Raw genomic sequence first — 18,725 nt, forward strand, 5'->3', positions numbered from 1 at the left:
AGGGCACCTGGGTGGCTCAGTCAGTTGGGTATCTGACTCTTGATTTCAGGTTAGGTCATGATCTCATAGTTCTCGAGTTTGAGCCCCGAGTAGGGCCCTGCACTCTCTTCCTCTCTCTGCTCCCCTGCCCCCTCCCCCGTGCACACGTGCTCTCTCTCTCTCAAAAATAAATTTTAAAACTTATGAAAAAAGACTTTCTCTGGCCCTCTGCCCCCTCCATACCTTGTACAATCTCTCTCTCTAAAAAAATTAAAAATAGGGCACCTGGGTGGCTCAGTTGGTTGTGTCTGACTTATGCTCAGGTGTTGATCTTATGGTCAGTAATTTCAAGCCCCACATCAGGGCTCTGTGCTAACAGTGTGGAGCCTGCTTGGGATTTTCTCTCTCCCTTTCTCTCTGCCCCTCTCCCCCATGTGCTCTCTCTCTCACCTACAAAATGAATAAATAAACTAAAATAAAAGAGAACATTATTACACTTAAATGGCTCCAAGTTGAATTCTTGATTCTTTCAAAATGTTCACAAGTAGGCATGCAGAGAATATATGCATGCAAATAGATACTCCTTCTGGGCAGGAGAAGAAGAATAACCTAATGCCAAGTTCACTAGAACAATCTCCCCCTTGGGGACCAGCATGCTTTGATGTCAAGTGAATGACACATTTCTTGTTTTTTTCAGGCTGGTGCTGCCACTTCTGTGTAGAGAAATGGTGGAACTCCTGGACAAGGGCGACAGTGTAGTGAACCATACAAGTTTATCAAATTATGCATTTTTGTATGGCGTCTTTCCTGTAGCGCCAGGCGTGGCTATCTTTGCAACACAGTTCAACATGGAAGTCGAGATTGTATGTATACACTGTTCTCTAAGTTTGACTGTCCAGTTAGGAGAAAAATGAATTTTTAAAACACAGAAATCAGCATTCTTTTATGAGAATTTGATATGTGTAAGCTACTTCATTGTAAATAAGGAGGCATCGTGTAACATCCTGTAATAATAGTTATTTAATGCAGGGTCTTTTCTCAGCCGTTGCTTTTTTCATTAGTCTTTTTAAATTTCAAATATTTCATTGTTGTACTTATACTGAAGCCTAGAGGTTATCTACAGAATGGTAACTTTTGAAATTTTGGGTAAAAAAAAAAAAAAATGTTTCATTCACTGATAATTCAACCAGCAGATGTAAAACACCACATAATGAATTGCAGTAAATAGCTAAAATTAATTAATACCAAATTATTAACCTTGTCTAAGCATATTGTACATGTTACTTACAGTATTAGACTAAATGTTTTTGAAATATAACAAAGGAACTAAATTACTTAACAAAGGTTAGTTCCATTATTTAATCTGCATGGTAATTTTTTTTTTTTATTGCCCTATATTTTATGAAATAGTGTGGAAGGAAACTGGTCATCAGTTTAATTAGATCATTAATATGGTTTACTTTCTAGAACCTAGAAGATTACCATCAGCGTGGGATGTCTAGTATTGGTTATGTACAAATATTAATTGAGCATGGATTGGAAGAGCCAAAGGAACTTAACTGTGTTTTCTTTTAAGGACTCTCAGAAATGGGGAATGCAGCATTAGAGAATATGCTGGAATTTGTGATGTCTTTTTACTGACTCTTTTATTTTAGAATGTCTTCGTGTGGTGTGGCTATTTAAAGTTTAGAGTAATTGTTTATCGACAGCGTGACCCTCAATTTGATTTCATTTTTTGCAGATAACCTCAGGGATGGTCATAAGCACATTTGTGTCTGCACCAATCATGTACGTTTCTGCCTGGTTATTAACCTTTCCCACTATGGACCCTAAGCCATTGGCGTATGCCATCCAGAATGTTAGTTTTGATATAAGTATTATCAGCCTTGTCTCCTTGGTAAGTATGTCTCAGTGTAAAAATGAATGAAAAACACAGAATGAGTTTGAGAATAGCTTGGTAACAGGAAGTTAGGGATTTAAAATGTATTAAAAAAAAATCTCTTAGGCAATAGAGAAAGCTAAAGCTTACGCATAAAATGTACATATCAGCCTTCCGAGTTGTGTCTTTTGTTTTGAGAGTTAGTCATACAGCAGACAAGGCATGAGATTTAGTCAGACCTGGATTTGGACTGTGGCCCTGTCGCAAACTAGCTGTGTGTCTCCAAACTTCAGTTTTCTCAGCTGTGAGCTGGAGATACTAATTTTACCCATTTCCATGGATTGTTTTAAGGATTACATGAGACAATATATGTGAAAAGCCTCTGCAAATGACAAATCACTATACAAATAATAGCTGTTGTAGAATCATGGTTGGAAGGGATCATCTGTCCATCCATTTAATGTTAATGAAGCTTTCTGGATGAATCTAGTTCAAATTAAATACTTAAACATTTAACGGCTAGAGTATCCTGTAGCTCACGTTGCCTATGGAATTCAAGCAGTATTCTGGATGGGGGGAAAAAAAGACAAGTTTTACTGTTAAGGGAAAGGAGATAGGGATGAACATGTATACTGACAACAAATAAATGTGTGATTAATGTAATTTTTAGGAAATTTCACTTCTGTTACATATTGTTAAAATCTGTGCCCTTTGGTAAGAGGATTGGGGAGAGAGATGATATAAATGTTGATTGAAATGAGGGCAGAAGAAAGAAGGAAATTTACCAGCATCCTTAGCTGGCCACTTTAGAGGGAGAATAGAAACCCAATTCTTTTAAACATAAGGGATGCAAGACAGTTCATCTTAAGGTGGGCAATGTGTGTTGTTCCAAATAAGACTACCTTCAATTTAGTTACTTTATGATCCAGTATGGTGGAATTTAAAAGAGGAAAACTTAGAATAATGCATTATAACTGCATCTCCCGCTAAAGATCTTTTCCTGAATAGTTGGTGAACCTGTGTGCTACCCCAGCCACCAAAAGTAGGCAAAGTTAGGACATGGCCCTGGTCAAGGCATTAGTTCTTAAAGACCCTGTCATTTTTGAACAGTTAATTTGTGATAGGATCTCCTCATTTTTTTTTTCAAAGTATAAATGATATATAATTATGAATTTCAGGAGTACATCATAGTGATTTGATATTTTTATACATTATGAAATGATCGCCATGATAAAACTGGTTACCATTTGTCACTATTCAAAGTTATTGCTGGGGCGCCTGGGTGGCTCAGTCGGTTAAGCGGCTGACTTTGGCTCAGGTCATGATCTCACGGTCCGTGAGTTCGAGCCCCACATCGGACTCTGTGCTGACAGCTCAGAGCCTGGAGCCTGTTTCAGATTCTGTGTCTCCCTCTCTCTGACCCTTCCCCGTTCATGCTTTGTCTCTCTCTGTCTCAAAAATAAATAAAACGTTTAAAAAAAATTAAAAAAAAAAAAACAACAAAGTTATTGCAATGTTATTGACTATGTTTTCTATGCTGTACATTAAGTCCCCAGGACATATTTATTTCATAACTGGAAATTTGTACTTTTCAGTCCCCCTGACCTGTTTCATCTACCACTCAACTCCTCCCCCTTCTGGTGGCCAACAGTTTCCTGTATCTATGAGTCTGTTTCTGTTTTGTTTGTTCATTTGGTTTGTTTTGGGGATTCCATATGGAAGTGAAATCATTTACTATTTATGTTTCCCTGTCTGACTTATTTCACTTAGCATAATACCTTCTAGGTCCATCTATGTTGTTACACCTCCATGCTATTTATATAGCATGAATATAGTAATTTACCTTAATATTTTGGGGGGGAACTAGGCAGATTAAAGTAAGTAAAATACTGGAATTTCTTTTGAACCAAGATAAACAGAATCCTTTAAAGAAGCTAATAAGGGGTATCTGGGTGGCTCAGTCAGTTAAGCGTCCAACTCTTGATTTCCGCTCAGGTCATGATCTCATGGTGGTGAGCTTGAGCCCCACATGGGGCTCTGCACTGGTTGCAGAGCCTGCTTAAGATCCTCTCTCCCCTCCTCCCTCTGCCCCTCCCCTGCTTATGCACACCAGTGTGCAGTCTCTCTCTCTCTCTCTCAAAAAAGAGCTAATCAATGAGTTATTTGATAAGGAGTTATTAAGGTTTTAAAAACCTAAGTAACTTTTGAACCTTTTGTCTTTAAGATCTGGTCTCTGGCTATTCTTCTTTTGAGTAAGAAATATAAACAGCTCCCTCATATGCTTACAACTAATTTACTCATCGCTCAGGTTAGTAAACATATAGATATTTGGAATTATGCTTTTTTCATTGATTATTCTACTGTAGAGGAGAAAATTATTTCACTGGGTTTTTCCAGTTATAAAGTCAAAAGTATTTTTTACTGAATGCAGTCAGTTACAACTTGATTACAATTAATTCATGCCTAATTTATTATATACCACAGTAGGTCTTGAACTGTATATAAAGGCTGATAATGGTGGGCAGTGATAATTTTGCATTTTTAATAGAAATAACTGAATCATTAAAGATTGAATTCTCTCACATTTTTAATAGAAATAATTGAATCATTAAAGGTTGAATTCTCTCACAATCTTATTCTTCTAGTCAAATCTTTGCATATCTCAAATTATAATGGAAAAAAGTTTAGCATTTTTTATGTAAACCATTAATAATTATAAGGTTAGTATTTAGAATGTTGTCTGTTTCAATTATGTACATTGTTAAAGACTGTGTAAAAGGGTTTTATCATAAAACTTGAAGCTTTAGTATGGCTAGCATAATTATTCAGCAGTCCTTTAAAGTGAATAATTATATTTGCTGTGAATAAAAACATTTATGTGACTCATATGGATATGACTGACTTTGTTCATAATTTTTTCTTCAGTCTATTGTCTGTGCTGGAATGATGATATGGAATTTTGTGAAAGAAAAAAATTTTGTTGGACAAATTCTGGTGTTTGTTCTATTGTACAGTTCCCTCTATAGCACCTACCTGTGGACAGGTGAGTTGGATCATAAATGGAAATTTAAGTCTTTTGTCATTAGAAGCTCTCAGCTGAGAGCTGACCTTTTTGAAGTCTAGTAGGATAGGATTAAGGCATTCTCTCGGCCGCTACTGTCACTAGCACAGGCCGTCGGCAATGCTGTGCTCTGTTTCCTGGTGTACTGTATTCCTGACTGGATTCAGGGGGTTTCCAGTCACGTGGTCTTTTTCCTCAGGATCTTTGGCTCTCGGCTCCAGTCAGCACAGCTCGCCTTTGGACACACCAAGAGATCAGGTACTGGAGGCAAGTGGAGAAAGGAGGGAGGGAATGGCAGAGAAGTATGAGGCATGTGAGGTATGTCCCCGAGATCACCAATAGGGTCCAACAGAACTGAGTGAAAAATGCTGGCTCTGCCTTCAGCGAATGACTTAACTTTTACAACCTCAGTTTCCTCATCTGTGAGACTGGGTTATCACACCTTGCAGAGTTACTTTGAAAACTGAATGAGATATGGGTATTTATGCCTACTACATATTAGGCAGTCAACAACTGGAACTATATTATTAAATAGAAGGAAAAGTGGTTATATGAGAACAAGAAAAGTAAGGAATAAAAGGATACGGAAATACAAGAGTACCCGGTCAGAAAGACTGTTTCTCATTTCAACTAGCTCCAAAAAAGGTATTCAACTATTTTAGCATATTGTCATTTTGAAGTATATAATATTTATTTGGATGCATACATTCTGGTATGTTTGTGAAACATTCTGTCTGACTGTATTGTATTCATAGCAAAGATGTGAACCCATAGAATGGCACATAAGAGGAAAATGGTAGAATGGAAGCACTGGTTATGGTCACTGTTAGGAGGCAGGTGTCAGGAAGTGGCTTCAAGGGACAGGCCTTTGATTTCATGCCTTTAAGATCACAAGTAGGGCCCTTCCAAGTCAATAGCCTTTTGAAGTGAAGCAACAATGTGAGGAGAAATTATAGAATGAAAAATTCGGTGCTAACAGGAGAAGGTGTGCGCTTTCTAAAGGCAGTATATCTGTACCTAAACCAAGGTGAGTTCACCCCTTGGTGAGTCACAGATAGAAACTACACCTGGTGAGTCGTCGCACAAAGGAAACTTTATTTGCAACAAATAAGGAGATCATAACTTTCAAAGCTGTGACTCCCTGCAGGGGTGAGTGGGTTCCTTTTATTTAGGGTTAGGATGCATATTTAGATAGGGAAGCCTTGTCATGGTATGTAGAGGCAGGCACATGGTCACACCTTCAGTAGACGTGTCTATACGTACATTGTATGTTATGTAAATGAGGCTGTGCTCCTTCCTGGGTGGAGATTTTAATGTTAGGACGAGGTAAAGGTAAATGTTGATCATCCCAGAGGTCACTCCATGGTCCATCTGCGCAGGTGAGAGTCAGGGGTTTCACTCAAACTGGTCTGGGTGGGTGGTCTGGGTCACCAGAGCAGTCATTATTGCTTGAGTGGTAGTTTCGGTTTGCATCATGGGATGTTAGGCCTGTAGGATCCTTTGCCCGAGTTAAGAGGTAAGTTGGAAAGAGGAGTTTAAGGAAAAATGTGGGACAAATGTGGGTAAGTACAAGCATGTGAGCAGTAAGGTCAGGTCTTGGGATCCAGCTGGTACACATCTTGCATAGCCTAAGAGTTTTCATGAGATGTCAAGTAAAAGAGCCTAAAGATTTCTATTTACAAATACAGATGAACCAACTTGATCTTGAATACTTAGGTTTATTAATGGTAAACTTATCATATGAATAGGAGAACAGCAAATAGATCAATATAGAAAAAAATCCCAAGTGTCCTTGAAATCCTATTTAAGCATGCATGCCAAAATCTATCCAGAGACCTTGTTCTGAATTCCTGGATCCCAGTGAAGGTGCCCCTTACCCTTGTTATTATTATGCCATAACACAATTTTAAATCTAAAGTGTCATTGTAAATCATCTGTTCAACATTTCCAATTTCATTCATGTGCATACTGTCTTTGCAATTTTTTTTACGTTTATTTATTTTGAGAGAGAGAGAGAGCAAGCAGGGGAGGGGCAGAGAGAGAGGAAGACAGAATTTCAAGCAGGCTCTGCACTGTTGGCACACAGCCTGATGTGGGACTTGAACTGACAAACCACGAGATCATGACCTGAGCCAAAGTCAAGAGTCAGACCCTTAACCAACTAAGCCACCCAGGTGCCCCCATCTTCACAATTTTTGCCATATCTGCATACCACTTGTCCTTTTTTTATTTTTCCCTAAAAATTTACTCACTTTTTTTACTTTAATAAATTGAGCCTTATATTAAAATACCAGGTTTTGGCCGCCTGGGTGGCTTAGTCAGTTAAGCATCCGACTTTGGCTCAGGTCATGATCTCGCAGTTCGTGAGTTCAAGCCCCACATTGGGCTCTGTGCTGATAGCTCAGAGCTTGCTTGGGATTCTCTCTCTCTCTCTGCCCCTTCCCTGTTCGCACTCTGTCTCTCTCTCAAAAATAAATAAACATTAAAAAAAAAAATTGAAAGTAAAATAGAATCCCAGGTTTTGGCCGCCTGGGTGGCTTAGTCGGTTAAACATCCGACTTTGGCTCAGGTCATGATCTCACAGTTCGTGAGTTCAAGCCCCACATTGGGCTCTGTGCTGACAGCTTGGAGCCTGCTTGGGATTCTCTCTGTCTCTCTCTGTCTCTCTCTCTCTCTGCCCCTTCCCTGCTTGCACTCTGTCTCTCAGGTCATGATCTCATGGTTCATGAGTTCGAGCCCCGCTCAGACAGCTCAGAGCCTGGAGCCTGCTTCAGATTCTGTGTCTGCCTCTCTGTCTCTCTCTCTCTGCCTCTGTCCCATTCATATTCTTTCTCTCTCTCTCTCTCTCTCTCTCTCTCTCTCTCTCTCAAATATAAATAAACATTGAAAAATTAAAAAAAAAAAAACAACCCAAAACTAGTCAAAAAATTTCACCTTCGTACCACCTATAGTCTCTACAGTTTGGAAACACTAGTTTAGTTGAAGTCCTTTGTTTTTCAAATGAGTTAAAAAAAGGCCTCAAGAGATTAACTGATTCTGGCAGGAACTCTTAAAGCTTCTGCCAGAAACTCAAGAGAGATCCAGGGCTAGCCAGGGCCTATTGGTATATCCATCGTTTCATAAGGCAGGAAGGATGACCTTTAGAACTTTAAAGAGTACCCTCATGACCGTAACACAGCTGGCACACTATTGTGTACCTTGTTTCCCTGGCACTTTGAAAACTTTAAAGAGTACCCTCATGACCGTAACACAGCTGGCACACTATTGTGTACCTTGTTTCCCTGGCACTTTGAAAACCTAGAACTATAGAGTGTCCAAATATACTTAGGAAGGAGCAGTGGTATTAAGGTAGCTCTTGAACTTGAGTAAGGTGTGGGTTCCCCGTAAAGGAAAACAATTCTCAAGAACCTCGGTGTTGATTTGTATTCTTGTGGCATAGTGTTACTTAATCTGTACCATCTTGGATCGGGGTCTGGATTCCTTATATACAGCTAATATACAACTTTAAAACCAAAGCAAATTCACAGATGAGAGTCCCAGTTACAAACTCTGTGAGTCTAATTAGCAACGTTCATTGACATGACAAAGGATGTTGTTTTGCTAGTCTGAATCACAGCTTGGAATGTAAAAATGGAACTCATTTCTCTGGTGAGGGTTTTGTTTTTTTTGTTTTTGTTTTTGTTTTTTTTTTTTTAGTGTGGCTTGCCTTTACTTTCATGTTTGGATTTATGACCTGGTTCATCTCACCGCTTTTCTCTCTTCAAACTACCACAGAACCTTCCCTTGGACCATGCATTGTGATATCATTTGGCCTTCATTTGGCTCAAACTTAATGTAAAACCAAATGTAAGCTCTAAAATCATGAGACTGTACTTTGGTTATTAGATGGTCATCTCGATGATTATTGATGAAAATATATCAGATAGACTTAAAATGTCCCATAAAAATTTCTAGACCCTGCAGGATATGTCTTAAGAGCCCTAGGGGTCCATGGATCTGAGTTTTAGAAACTGATGGAGTTGGACTTAACCTTGGATCAGAAGGCTGGGTTTGTAGTCCTGCCCTGCCCTCTGCTGGCTATGTGGCTTGGGCAAACCTTTGCTTCCATAGCTATAAAATGAAGGTGTTAATTTAAAAGTGGTCCTTTCCAATTCCCAAGTTCTAAGATTGTATAACCATGTAGGATTGATTAAATTTTACTTGTATAAATAATTGGATTTATGGTATAAGGTATGCTCAAGAGTTTTAAAACATTTGTTTTTGTTTTAAGTTCATATTATATTTGTATTAAGATCTGTCATTTAGACTTGGGTCATTTTCCAAAAATTAAACCTGTATGAGAATTGCCTATACTTTCTTACCACCAGCAGAGTGGGGGTGTTTTTATTTTTAGACTTGTTCTGTATCCACTTACATTTTTTTAAACAAATATACTTAGATTCCAAACATATCAGTCAAAAGAATAAAATGATTTGGGCTTTTGAAAAAATCCTCATGTATAAAACAAGAAGATCTGAGCAAAAAAAAATGACACAGGAGGGAAAACATGAATGATTTTGAGGAAATCTTGCTTCAAAATATTGGGGACAGCATTTCTTTAGAAAGAGTAAATTCTTGGGGCGCCTGGATGGCTTGGTCAGTTAAGCGTCCGACTTCGGCTCAGGTCATGATATCACGGTCTGTGAATTCGAGCCCCGCGTCGGGCTCTGTGCTGACAGCTCAGAACCTGGAGCCTGTTTTGGATTCTGTGTCTCCCTCTCTCTCTGCCCCTCCCCTGTTCATGCTCTGTCTCTCTCTGTCTCAAAAATAAAATAAAAAAACGTTAAAAAAATGTTTTTTAAATAAAAAAAATAATAAAAAAAAAAAGAGAGAGTAAATTCTAGGGCAAAACCCACAGACTACCATTGAAATAAGTTTGGTTAAAGTTCTATGAAGTCCAGTCAACATCAAGAGTAATTGTCTGCCTTTCAATCTCTATTTCTTGTTCATAGGCCTTCTGGCAGTTTCTTTGTTTCTTTTAAAAAAGAGAGAGAGTGTACAAATTCCTGTTGGAATCATCATAATATCTGGCTGGGGGTAAGTCGATAGTTTTCTGTTTGCTTACGTGTTTCCATATATACAGTTCCTATTCATCCTCTTTTTCTCTCTCAAACCCTCATTAAAGAATCCCTGCTCTCCTTGTCGGTGTTCTTCTGATAACTGGAAAACATAATGGGGATAGCATTGACTCGGCCTTCTTTTATGGAAAAGAGCAGGTAAGAGGAGTTTATGGACAATTCTGTTCTTGGGAATGTCTCTTTCTAGCTTGTTACTGTGTTTTGCTCTACTTACATTAAAAGTTATTTTACAAATCTGTTTATTTATTTATTGCACATCACATTGGTGCTAAGGATTTCCAAATGCTTCAAACTTATTGGGTCTTCTTCTTTTTTTAAGTTTATTTATTTTGAGAGAGAGTACGTGAGTGCTCATGTGAACAGGGGAGGGGCAGAGAGAGAATCCCAAGCAGCGTCAGCACGGAGTTCAACACGGGACTTGAACTCACACACCGTGAGATCATGACCTGAGCTGAAATCAAGAGTCGGATGCTCAACCAACTGAGTCACTCAGGTGCCCCAAAACTTATTGGGTCTTCTTAAACTCACTTATGAATTATGTTTCCTCTACTGGAGGAGAGAGTGATTAATGTATCTACTGATCAGAATTCTCTAGGGCTAGGGCCCAAAGATGTGTGTTTGTAAATAGGTTTTTTGTTTTTTTTTTTTAATGTTCATTTTTGAGAGAAGGCAAGTGGGAGAGAGGCAGAGAAAAGGGGACAGAGGATCTGAAGTGGGCTCTGTGCTGACAGCAAGCCAATGTGGGGCTCGAACTCACAAACCAAACTGAGGTCATGACCTGAGCCGATGTCGGAGGCTCACCTGATTGAGCCATCCAGGTGCTCCAAGGATGTGTGTTTTTAAAAAGACCGTCAATGGGGCACCTGGGTGGCTCAGTCGGTTGAGCAACTGACTTCGGCTCAGGTCACGATCTCATGGTTTGTGAGTTCGAGCCCCGCATCCGGCTCTGCACTGACAGCTCAGAGCCTGGAGCCTGCTTCGGATTCTGTGTCTCCCTTGCTCTCTGTCCCTCCCCCACTCATGCTCTCTCTCTGTCTCAGAAATAAATAAACATTAAAAAAAATGTTTTAAAATAAATAAATAAATAAAAAAGACCACCAAAAGATTTTGACTTTCTATCTCCTTTTTTCTTTTTTGTAATTTTGAACTTTATTGGGTTGTTGTGAGAATAGATAAGATTATACATTTAAAGGACTTAGACTAGTGCTGGCATATAGTTAGTACTCAATAAGTATTAGCCAGAATTATTTATGTTTAGTATTATTACCATAACAGAGTCTCCAGCTGAGGTACCCTTGAACTTAGGTATTAAAACAAGCAAAAACTTTAAATTAAAAAAGGCCTGTGAGTAGTCATTTAGATTACCTATAGAAGAAACCAAGATATTGATGTACAGTGAAAGAAGCATCTAGAAATCTTACATGATTACAAGCAAATCCTAGTTTCTCTACAAGTAACCTATATCCCTTTCATACTCTTAGTCTTTTTTTGAGAACTACTGTTCTAAAGCATTTGTAGCTGTGGGGATATTGTATTTCCCACCAGAAAAAGTTCCCTTTACCTATTCTACTAAGATTATCAAAGATGGGATTACGCAAAGTGTCCTAATGTGTCTTTGCAACAACTGGCAGATGATCATCACGGCAGTCACCCTGTTCTGCAGCATCGTGATAGCGGGCATATCACTCATGTGTATGAACCGCACCACCCAAGCGGGACGCTATGAAGGCTTCGACCAGTCTCAGAGCCACAAAGCAGCAGAGCCTGGGAACACCGCTTTTGAGGAGAGTCCAGTGCCGATAAACGATCCGGAACCTTTTACAAGCTCTATCCCTGAAACAGGTACGATCCTTAAATGTAAAGAAACGCTTCCATGCCTGTATAGCGTGTATCCTGAGTGTTTTGTTTCAGAAAACGCCCTTGAACTATCTGGAATATCACAGGTATTTGTCAAATGAGGGACTTGAATCATAGTCAAGAGCAGAAAGAGCTTGCAGGTTCTTCATTAGATTCGCGTTTGTAAGTCTCTTGTGAGGATCATCTTGTGTTAAATCCTGAGACTTCTTTGGACCTGAAAGTTTAGGAAAAAGTAACAACTGAAGGAAGTCCCCTTCCAGGAAACCCAGCACTTAAAACATTTGTTAACTTGACAGTCTTGTATCAGGCAAGCACCGTAATAAAATGAATTAAAGGAGGCCTGATGAAACAGAGTTAGTAGGAATTGGCAAACTGTAGTCTGCAGGCCAAATCTGGTCCCTTGACTGTTCTCGTATGGCCCAGTTCTTACATATTCCGTGTTCATAATGTTTTGTTCGAACACACCTGTGCTCACTTATTTGTGTATTGTCCATGGCTGCTTTCATGCTGATGCTGGTAGAGTTGAGTCATTCACCAGAGACCAGGGACCTGCCAAGCCTACAGTATTTATCATCTAGTCCTTTATAGAAAATGTCTGCCAATCCTTGGTATAAGTGAAAGTATGATCTTAACTAGTAACTTTGTTAATAAGTGTCAACAATTGTTGTGAGATTTGCTTCAATTCATGAAGGAAACTCAGCAACAGAGTATGCATTTTGGATTCATTGCTGCATGTGGAGATTTCATAGACGTAAAACATTGTGCCAGGAAGTGTCAGTGACAGTACCTATTTTGTTCAGAGACTTTGTGGAGTAGAGGGATGACTAATCTCAAAACTGTTAGCTGTAGGGGCGGCTGGGTGGCACAGTCTGACTTCAGCTCAGGTCATGATCTTGTGGTTCTAGGGTTCAAGCCCGCATTGGGCTCCCCGCTGTCCAGGCTCCGGGCTTTCTGGGCTCCCTGCTTTCGTGCCCTCCATCCTGTCCACTGTCAGCACAGAGCCTGCTTCAGATCCTCTGTTCCCCTCTCTGCCCTCCCCTGCTTGTGCTCGCTCTCTTTCTCTCTCTCTCTCAAAAATAATAAACATTCTAAAAAACCTATTAGTTCTAAATATCAATAAAAAGAGAGAGAAAGAGATCTTAAACATTTAACTATTTTTGTCTTAAAAAAAAAAAAGAAAATCCCACAAATCTTACCGTTTTACATTGCCTCCTTCTCCCTCTCTTCCTTCCTCCATCCCAAACTGGAAGTATATAGCACAGTAGCTAAAAACAGAGATGGGAGCCAGACTGGCTGGGTTCAAACCCTGACTCCACAGTTTCCTGCTCTTTGATCTGGGGCAAAGCTCCCGGTGCCTTGGCTCCCACATCTGATGCTGCCAATGTTACTACATAGCACGACAGGGTCCTGCCACACAGGACCGTAGTTTGCCAACTCCTCACTTACACACTATCCCTGCCTCACTCGGGACTCATTTAGTTCATATTATTAATGGTGATCACTAATTTTTTTTTTGTTAGAACCTTTGTGATTACAACATCAGAATTTCATTCTTTTGAGCCTTCTTGACCTATTTCCTTTTAAAATGGAGGTTCAAGGATTCTATTTATGTTTTCACTAACATTTTAAAAGCTGCTTTCCCTAAGTCTGCAGTATTTTCTGATCCTGCCCATCACCCTTTCCTTCCTCATTTTCTTTATGGACTCTTTCAGTGATCCTATAAAGGATCCTGAAGACCACCACTCTGGCTGGCTCTCTATGCCTTCTTTCCCCAGGACTGTTTCAGAACTGGCTACAGAAAGCCTGACAACTTGTGCGGGGAACACGAAACCAAGTGTCTTAAGCCCAGAGCCTTTTGCTGCTACCTCTACCTGTATTTTAAAATTTTTTTAAGTTTATTTATTTATTTTGAGAGAGAGAGAACCACTGGGGGAGGGGCAGAGAGAGAATGGGACACAAGATCTGAAGCAGGCTCTGAGCTGTCAGCGCGGAGCCTGATGCAGGGCTTGAACCCACAAACCATGAGATCATGACCAGAGCCAAAGTCAGACGCTTAACTGACTGAGCTACCCAGGTGCCCTCACCACCCCCCGCCATGCCTGTATTTTGAAAATAACTAGTAAAGTGTACCATAGATATTCTTTAAACCTTGTCATCATCATCTCTGGCAGGAAAACTAACTTGCCCTGTAATGTAAATAAATGAAGAGCCAGAGGACAACTATTGCATGGTTCCATAGGAAACCGTCCCCAGTGTTTATATTTCCCTCTCCTTGTATCACACCGTTTTATAATTGCCTTTCAAATTGTCTGTATAACCCACTTGACGGTAAGAGCTGTGACTGACCTGCCCAACGTTATGGCCTCAGCACCTAGCATGGTATCAGGCTTACTGTAATTGTTTAGTAATATTTGCGAAATGGGTGGGGTGATGGATGGGTGCGTAAAACACACCACGATTTTCTGAAGCTGCCCTACAAATTGCCATGGCAAAGTACGTGTTTATTTACCTATTCATGGATGTTCGCAGCGAAAAGGTTTTAAAATCCACGTGGTTATTCTCCTTCCCCAAATCCTGCCGTCTTCTGCTTCGCTAGTAGTGTTAACACATAACACATTACGTATCCAGCCTGGCCTCCCAAACCTTAGTAGTCCAACATAGATCGTTCACCTCTACCTCTTGCCACACATTTGTCCAAGACCCGTGATTTGCACGTTATAAATGTAGAATCATGATTGAAAGGAAAATTAACCTATTTTAATACGAGCTTGAAGGTTTAGTTAGAAAAGAAAAAGCTAACAGGCTGGTTATACATCCTTTGTATGTTAGAAGATAAAAACGGCCATCGCACTTTCTGTGGTGGCTGCGATATTATGCATGTACATTCACGCCCTACGTGTATGTCACTGGAACCGGCTGGCTTTATATCTGTCTTCTGGACAATGTTATCTTAGCTGATAGAAGCCTTCAAGTTTCTGAAGATAGGAGGGCCAGGCCAGATGATCTCTGTATTTTCTTTTCTATTATGCTGTGTTCTATTTTCACCTTGAGAGGTGGCATCATTATCTTAAATTTAGAAAGACGCTTGTGATAGTTTATTCTACATTGTAGTTTTTATACTTCGACATTTTTTTTTTTTCGGTTAAGAACATTACTGAAGAATCGAAACATATTGTCAATGAAAGTTTCAGCCTAGGCATTATTCCTTTTTCTAGCATATTAAATTTTAATACAGTTTATCACGAAATTATTACTCAATTCGAATCCATTGTCACGGAGCACCACGTCTTATATATGTGTGAAATGTTGAAAGGACACTGCATGTGTTCTCTGGCTATGTAGAGGAAAAGTTACAGCTCTATAGCAGGTGTCTCGGTTGACTTCTGTAAACCAGTCTACCTATAAAGCAGCAAGAGATTTTCAGCTGTATATATTTAAAAAACAAAAGAATATAATTGTTTTTACTGCATCTTCTAGACGCATAGAAAACACATTCTTGAAAGGAAGAGAGGACTTCAGTGAATTAATAAGAGTGGGAATTGTATGTGTTTCTAACTAGGTCCGGAGACTCAGATAGACATGGGATTTGTGGAGGACACTGAAGAATTGTCCTGAGAGAAGGGAAAGGCCTTGTTGAGTAGTGGGGGCAGTTGGATAGGGAGAGAGGGGCCAAGTCCTCATGAGCCTTTTAAATTCAAGCTAATGAGTTTGAATTAACTACAGTAAACAGTAGAGCATTCGTGCATGTTTTTAATGAGTGATGGAATAAAAGCTCTATTTTAAGAAAGTGTTCAGATGCTTAGTTCTCAAAGCACAGTGGTAACTCCTGAAACAACATGAGTTGTCTCATACCACAAGGAGACCATATATAAAGGAGCTGAGCTTTTGTCTGCCACCCTTTAAATGTTAACTTCTGTATAAGCACGTGCAAATTCTTCTTGGTAGATCCCATGTGAAAATATTGTGGCTGCGTGGGAAATGTATGTGTGTGTGTGTGTGTGTGTGTGTGTGTGTGTGTGTGTGTGGGAGAGAGAGAGAGAGAGAGAACGGGTTGTTTTTTTTTGGTTTGGGTTGGGTTTGTTTTGTTTGACATCTCTCGAAGCTGTTCATTTCTGCTGGGGTTGGTCCTTATTCTCGAATGCTGTCTTATTTATACAGGTTGCTGCTCCTGCTCCATGGGAAATGGTGGATTATGCTGCCCATCAGCCGAGCCGGTAGCAAACACAAGCACCAGTGGGCTTGTGACTCCTTCGTCTGAGAAAAGTAAGTGCCTCCAGGCTGTGAGGATGCGCTTAAGGAACAGAAGATTCCTCTCCTTAGAAAGCTGGACTGATTATGCATTCTCAAATAAGATGGGGAAGAGTGCTAATAGGATAATAGTTGTGCATAGATAGAATATTCATGAAAAAAATAAAGTTCTTATAGTAACTGGTAGAATTATACATTTTCCAATAAATGTAACCCACGTGATAACTCCAAGAAGTTTGCCCCAAGTGCCATTTTTTTCTCAGATGTTTTTCATATTTTAGCAGCTGAGACTCCCCCCTCAACTCATTTCCTCCAGGGCCAGTGCTTAATTACATTTTAAATCTGTATACTTTAAATATACCCTTTCTCATAAAATAAGAAAAATCTTTAAAAGTAATAATCTTTGACATATAGACTAAGAGACTGAATTACATTTGTGGTCTGAATTTCAAGGTTTTGTTTGTGCCCAAATTGGAATATGACATTATATTAGTAGAAGGTGTACAGCATAATAATTCAATATTTGTATACATCACAAAGTCATCACCACAATAAGTCTAGTTACCATCGCTCATCATTGACCCCCTTCACACTTTTCACCCTTCCCTAACCCCCTTCACTTCGATAACCACAAGTCTGTGTTTGACCCTGTCCTAGCTCTTGGTGGTCTCTAGAACCTTTGTGATTGTCTAAGTAGCCTGATTTATTCTTGAGAGTCCCAGTTGTTGAGGGTGTGGTAGGTCCCGTCAGCATTCCAAAGGGAGGGATCTCGGTCACCACCTAGATTCAGGCTGATTGGAAGCCAGACCCTCAGGCAGCAATTTTTCAAGTATGCAAATGTATACAGTTCTGTGAGACCACAGTCGTAGACCCTGCTGATCTCTAGACCAGGAGATCTGAAGGTATCCTCTGGGCAGCAGGTGCCAAGAATCAGAGCTTGAGACCAGTGTAAAAGATCCTGTCTAGGAGACACTAGCAAGCTGTGGTGAAGCCAAGTAGGGGGCGGGGGTGGGTGCAGATGGTGTCTCCTTGCCTACATCCTCTGAGAGTGCCTTTAGGTGTGTGGCCAACCTGAATCCTATCCCTCAGGTTGAAGTTCCGGGGTAAATAAATGAGTCTTTGCCACGTGCAGACTGGGGGTGTGTTTCAGTCTACTGTCTGTGTGTTGTGCAGGATATGGTGTCCTGTCCAGAACTGTCTTCCCAATTGTTATAGACCCATAGAGCCCAGGAGTACAGGCCCCTCCGGCCACCAGAGCCAGGCAAATGAGACTGGCCTCTCTGTGGGCTGAGTTCATCCGTCAGCCTTTAGCAAGGCTGCAGGAGAGTGTTGGGTGTGGGGCATGCCTGTGCCAGGAAGGAGCATGGAGGGGAGGGGGGGGGACACGCTTGCAATTTTAGCAATGCTAAAGAAGAGCATTCTGGGAGAGACATGCCTTGGTTTTAGCCATACATGCCTGCCCTAGAAAGAGGGAGAGTGCAAAAACTGGCACTCTCCAACAGCACTCTCCCCCTCAAGGAAAATTCCAGTAAATCTTTAACAATTGAATCTCCTTCACATATAATCCAGTCATCTCTCAAACCAGTGCTGGTTCCCCAGACGGGTGAGTCCCTGCTGAGCTCCCCATAGCCCTTGGGTCCCCTGGACATACGCCCCACTGGTTTCCAGAACCAGACTTTGTTGGGGCCTCATCTGTCTGGTGTAGGTCCCCAGGGTCAGGGTACCTGATATGGAGCACAGACCCCTCACTCCTCAGGGAGAAGCTCTGAGCCTGTGAAAGCCTTCCCTATTGTGGGTTGCTGCACCCTGGGGTGAGGGTTTTGGTAAGACTATAGCTCTGCCTTTCCGACCTGGCTCCATGGGGCCATTTTTCCCTCATTGCAGAGGAAGCTACTCAGCTAGTTTTCAGCTCTTTTCAGGTGGGAGTTATCGCATAGATCATGGTAGATTTGGTGTGTCTGTGGGAGATGAGTTCAGGGTCTTCCCGTGCCACCGCCTTGGGCCATCCCCATGCATACACAATGGAATTCAAATTATTTAAAACAACCGAGCACACTTATATGAAATTGCAATGCACTGTCAACTAATTATGCTCATTTATAATCAAGTTAGAAAGGGAAACCCCCCCAAAGCCCTCTCTTCATGATGAAGCATATGTCAACTGTATTGTTGCCAAAGACATTTCATTTCTATATAAAAGCTGTGAGGGTTATAAATAAACATGTGTGCAAATCACCTAGCACAGCACGTGGGGCACATAGTAAACGCTCAGCAAACAGCGGTCGCAGTGGTAACAGTTGCTATTAGTCCAGCAGGGTTTATGTTTGGCTGCCAGCTGCTGGCTAGGAATGGATTTTAAATCATGGAACTCCCGTTTCTCCAGAAAGAAGTGAAAATATATCAGATGTTGGGCCTTCGCTGGCTTTCTGATAGGAAACCGCATTGGGCATTCAGTTAAACTGTCTTTCAGTTTTGGGGTGCCAATTCTGTAAACTAATGTTTCTTTACATCATAATTCCCAAGGCTTTCCTTCTTATTTTTCCTCCCTACACAATATACCTAATAGTAAAGTCCATAGACAAAT

General features: G+C 40.5%; 1 protein-coding gene across 1 annotated transcript in view; it reads left to right on the forward strand.

The window, feature by feature from the left end:
- GPR155 (G protein-coupled receptor 155) overlaps positions 1–18,725 on the forward strand; it is a 47,935-nt gene that overhangs the window by 16,479 nt on the left and 12,731 nt on the right. Inside the window, exons 4-11 of the mRNA XM_049616022.1 lie at positions 677–842; positions 1,721–1,876; positions 4,083–4,166; positions 4,784–4,901; positions 9,911–9,995; positions 10,084–10,174; positions 11,668–11,878; positions 16,052–16,156. Of these exons, the coding sequence (XP_049471979.1) occupies positions 677–842; positions 1,721–1,876; positions 4,083–4,166; positions 4,784–4,901; positions 9,911–9,995; positions 10,084–10,174; positions 11,668–11,878; positions 16,052–16,156 (1,016 nt within the window). The remainder of the gene's footprint in view (positions 1–676; positions 843–1,720; positions 1,877–4,082; positions 4,167–4,783; positions 4,902–9,910; positions 9,996–10,083; positions 10,175–11,667; positions 11,879–16,051; positions 16,157–18,725) is intronic.

The sequence above is a fragment of the Panthera uncia genome, assembly GCF_023721935.1.
Source record: "Panthera uncia isolate 11264 chromosome C1 unlocalized genomic scaffold, Puncia_PCG_1.0 HiC_scaffold_3, whole genome shotgun sequence".
NCBI classification, from domain to species: Eukaryota; Metazoa; Chordata; class Mammalia; order Carnivora; family Felidae; genus Panthera; species Panthera uncia.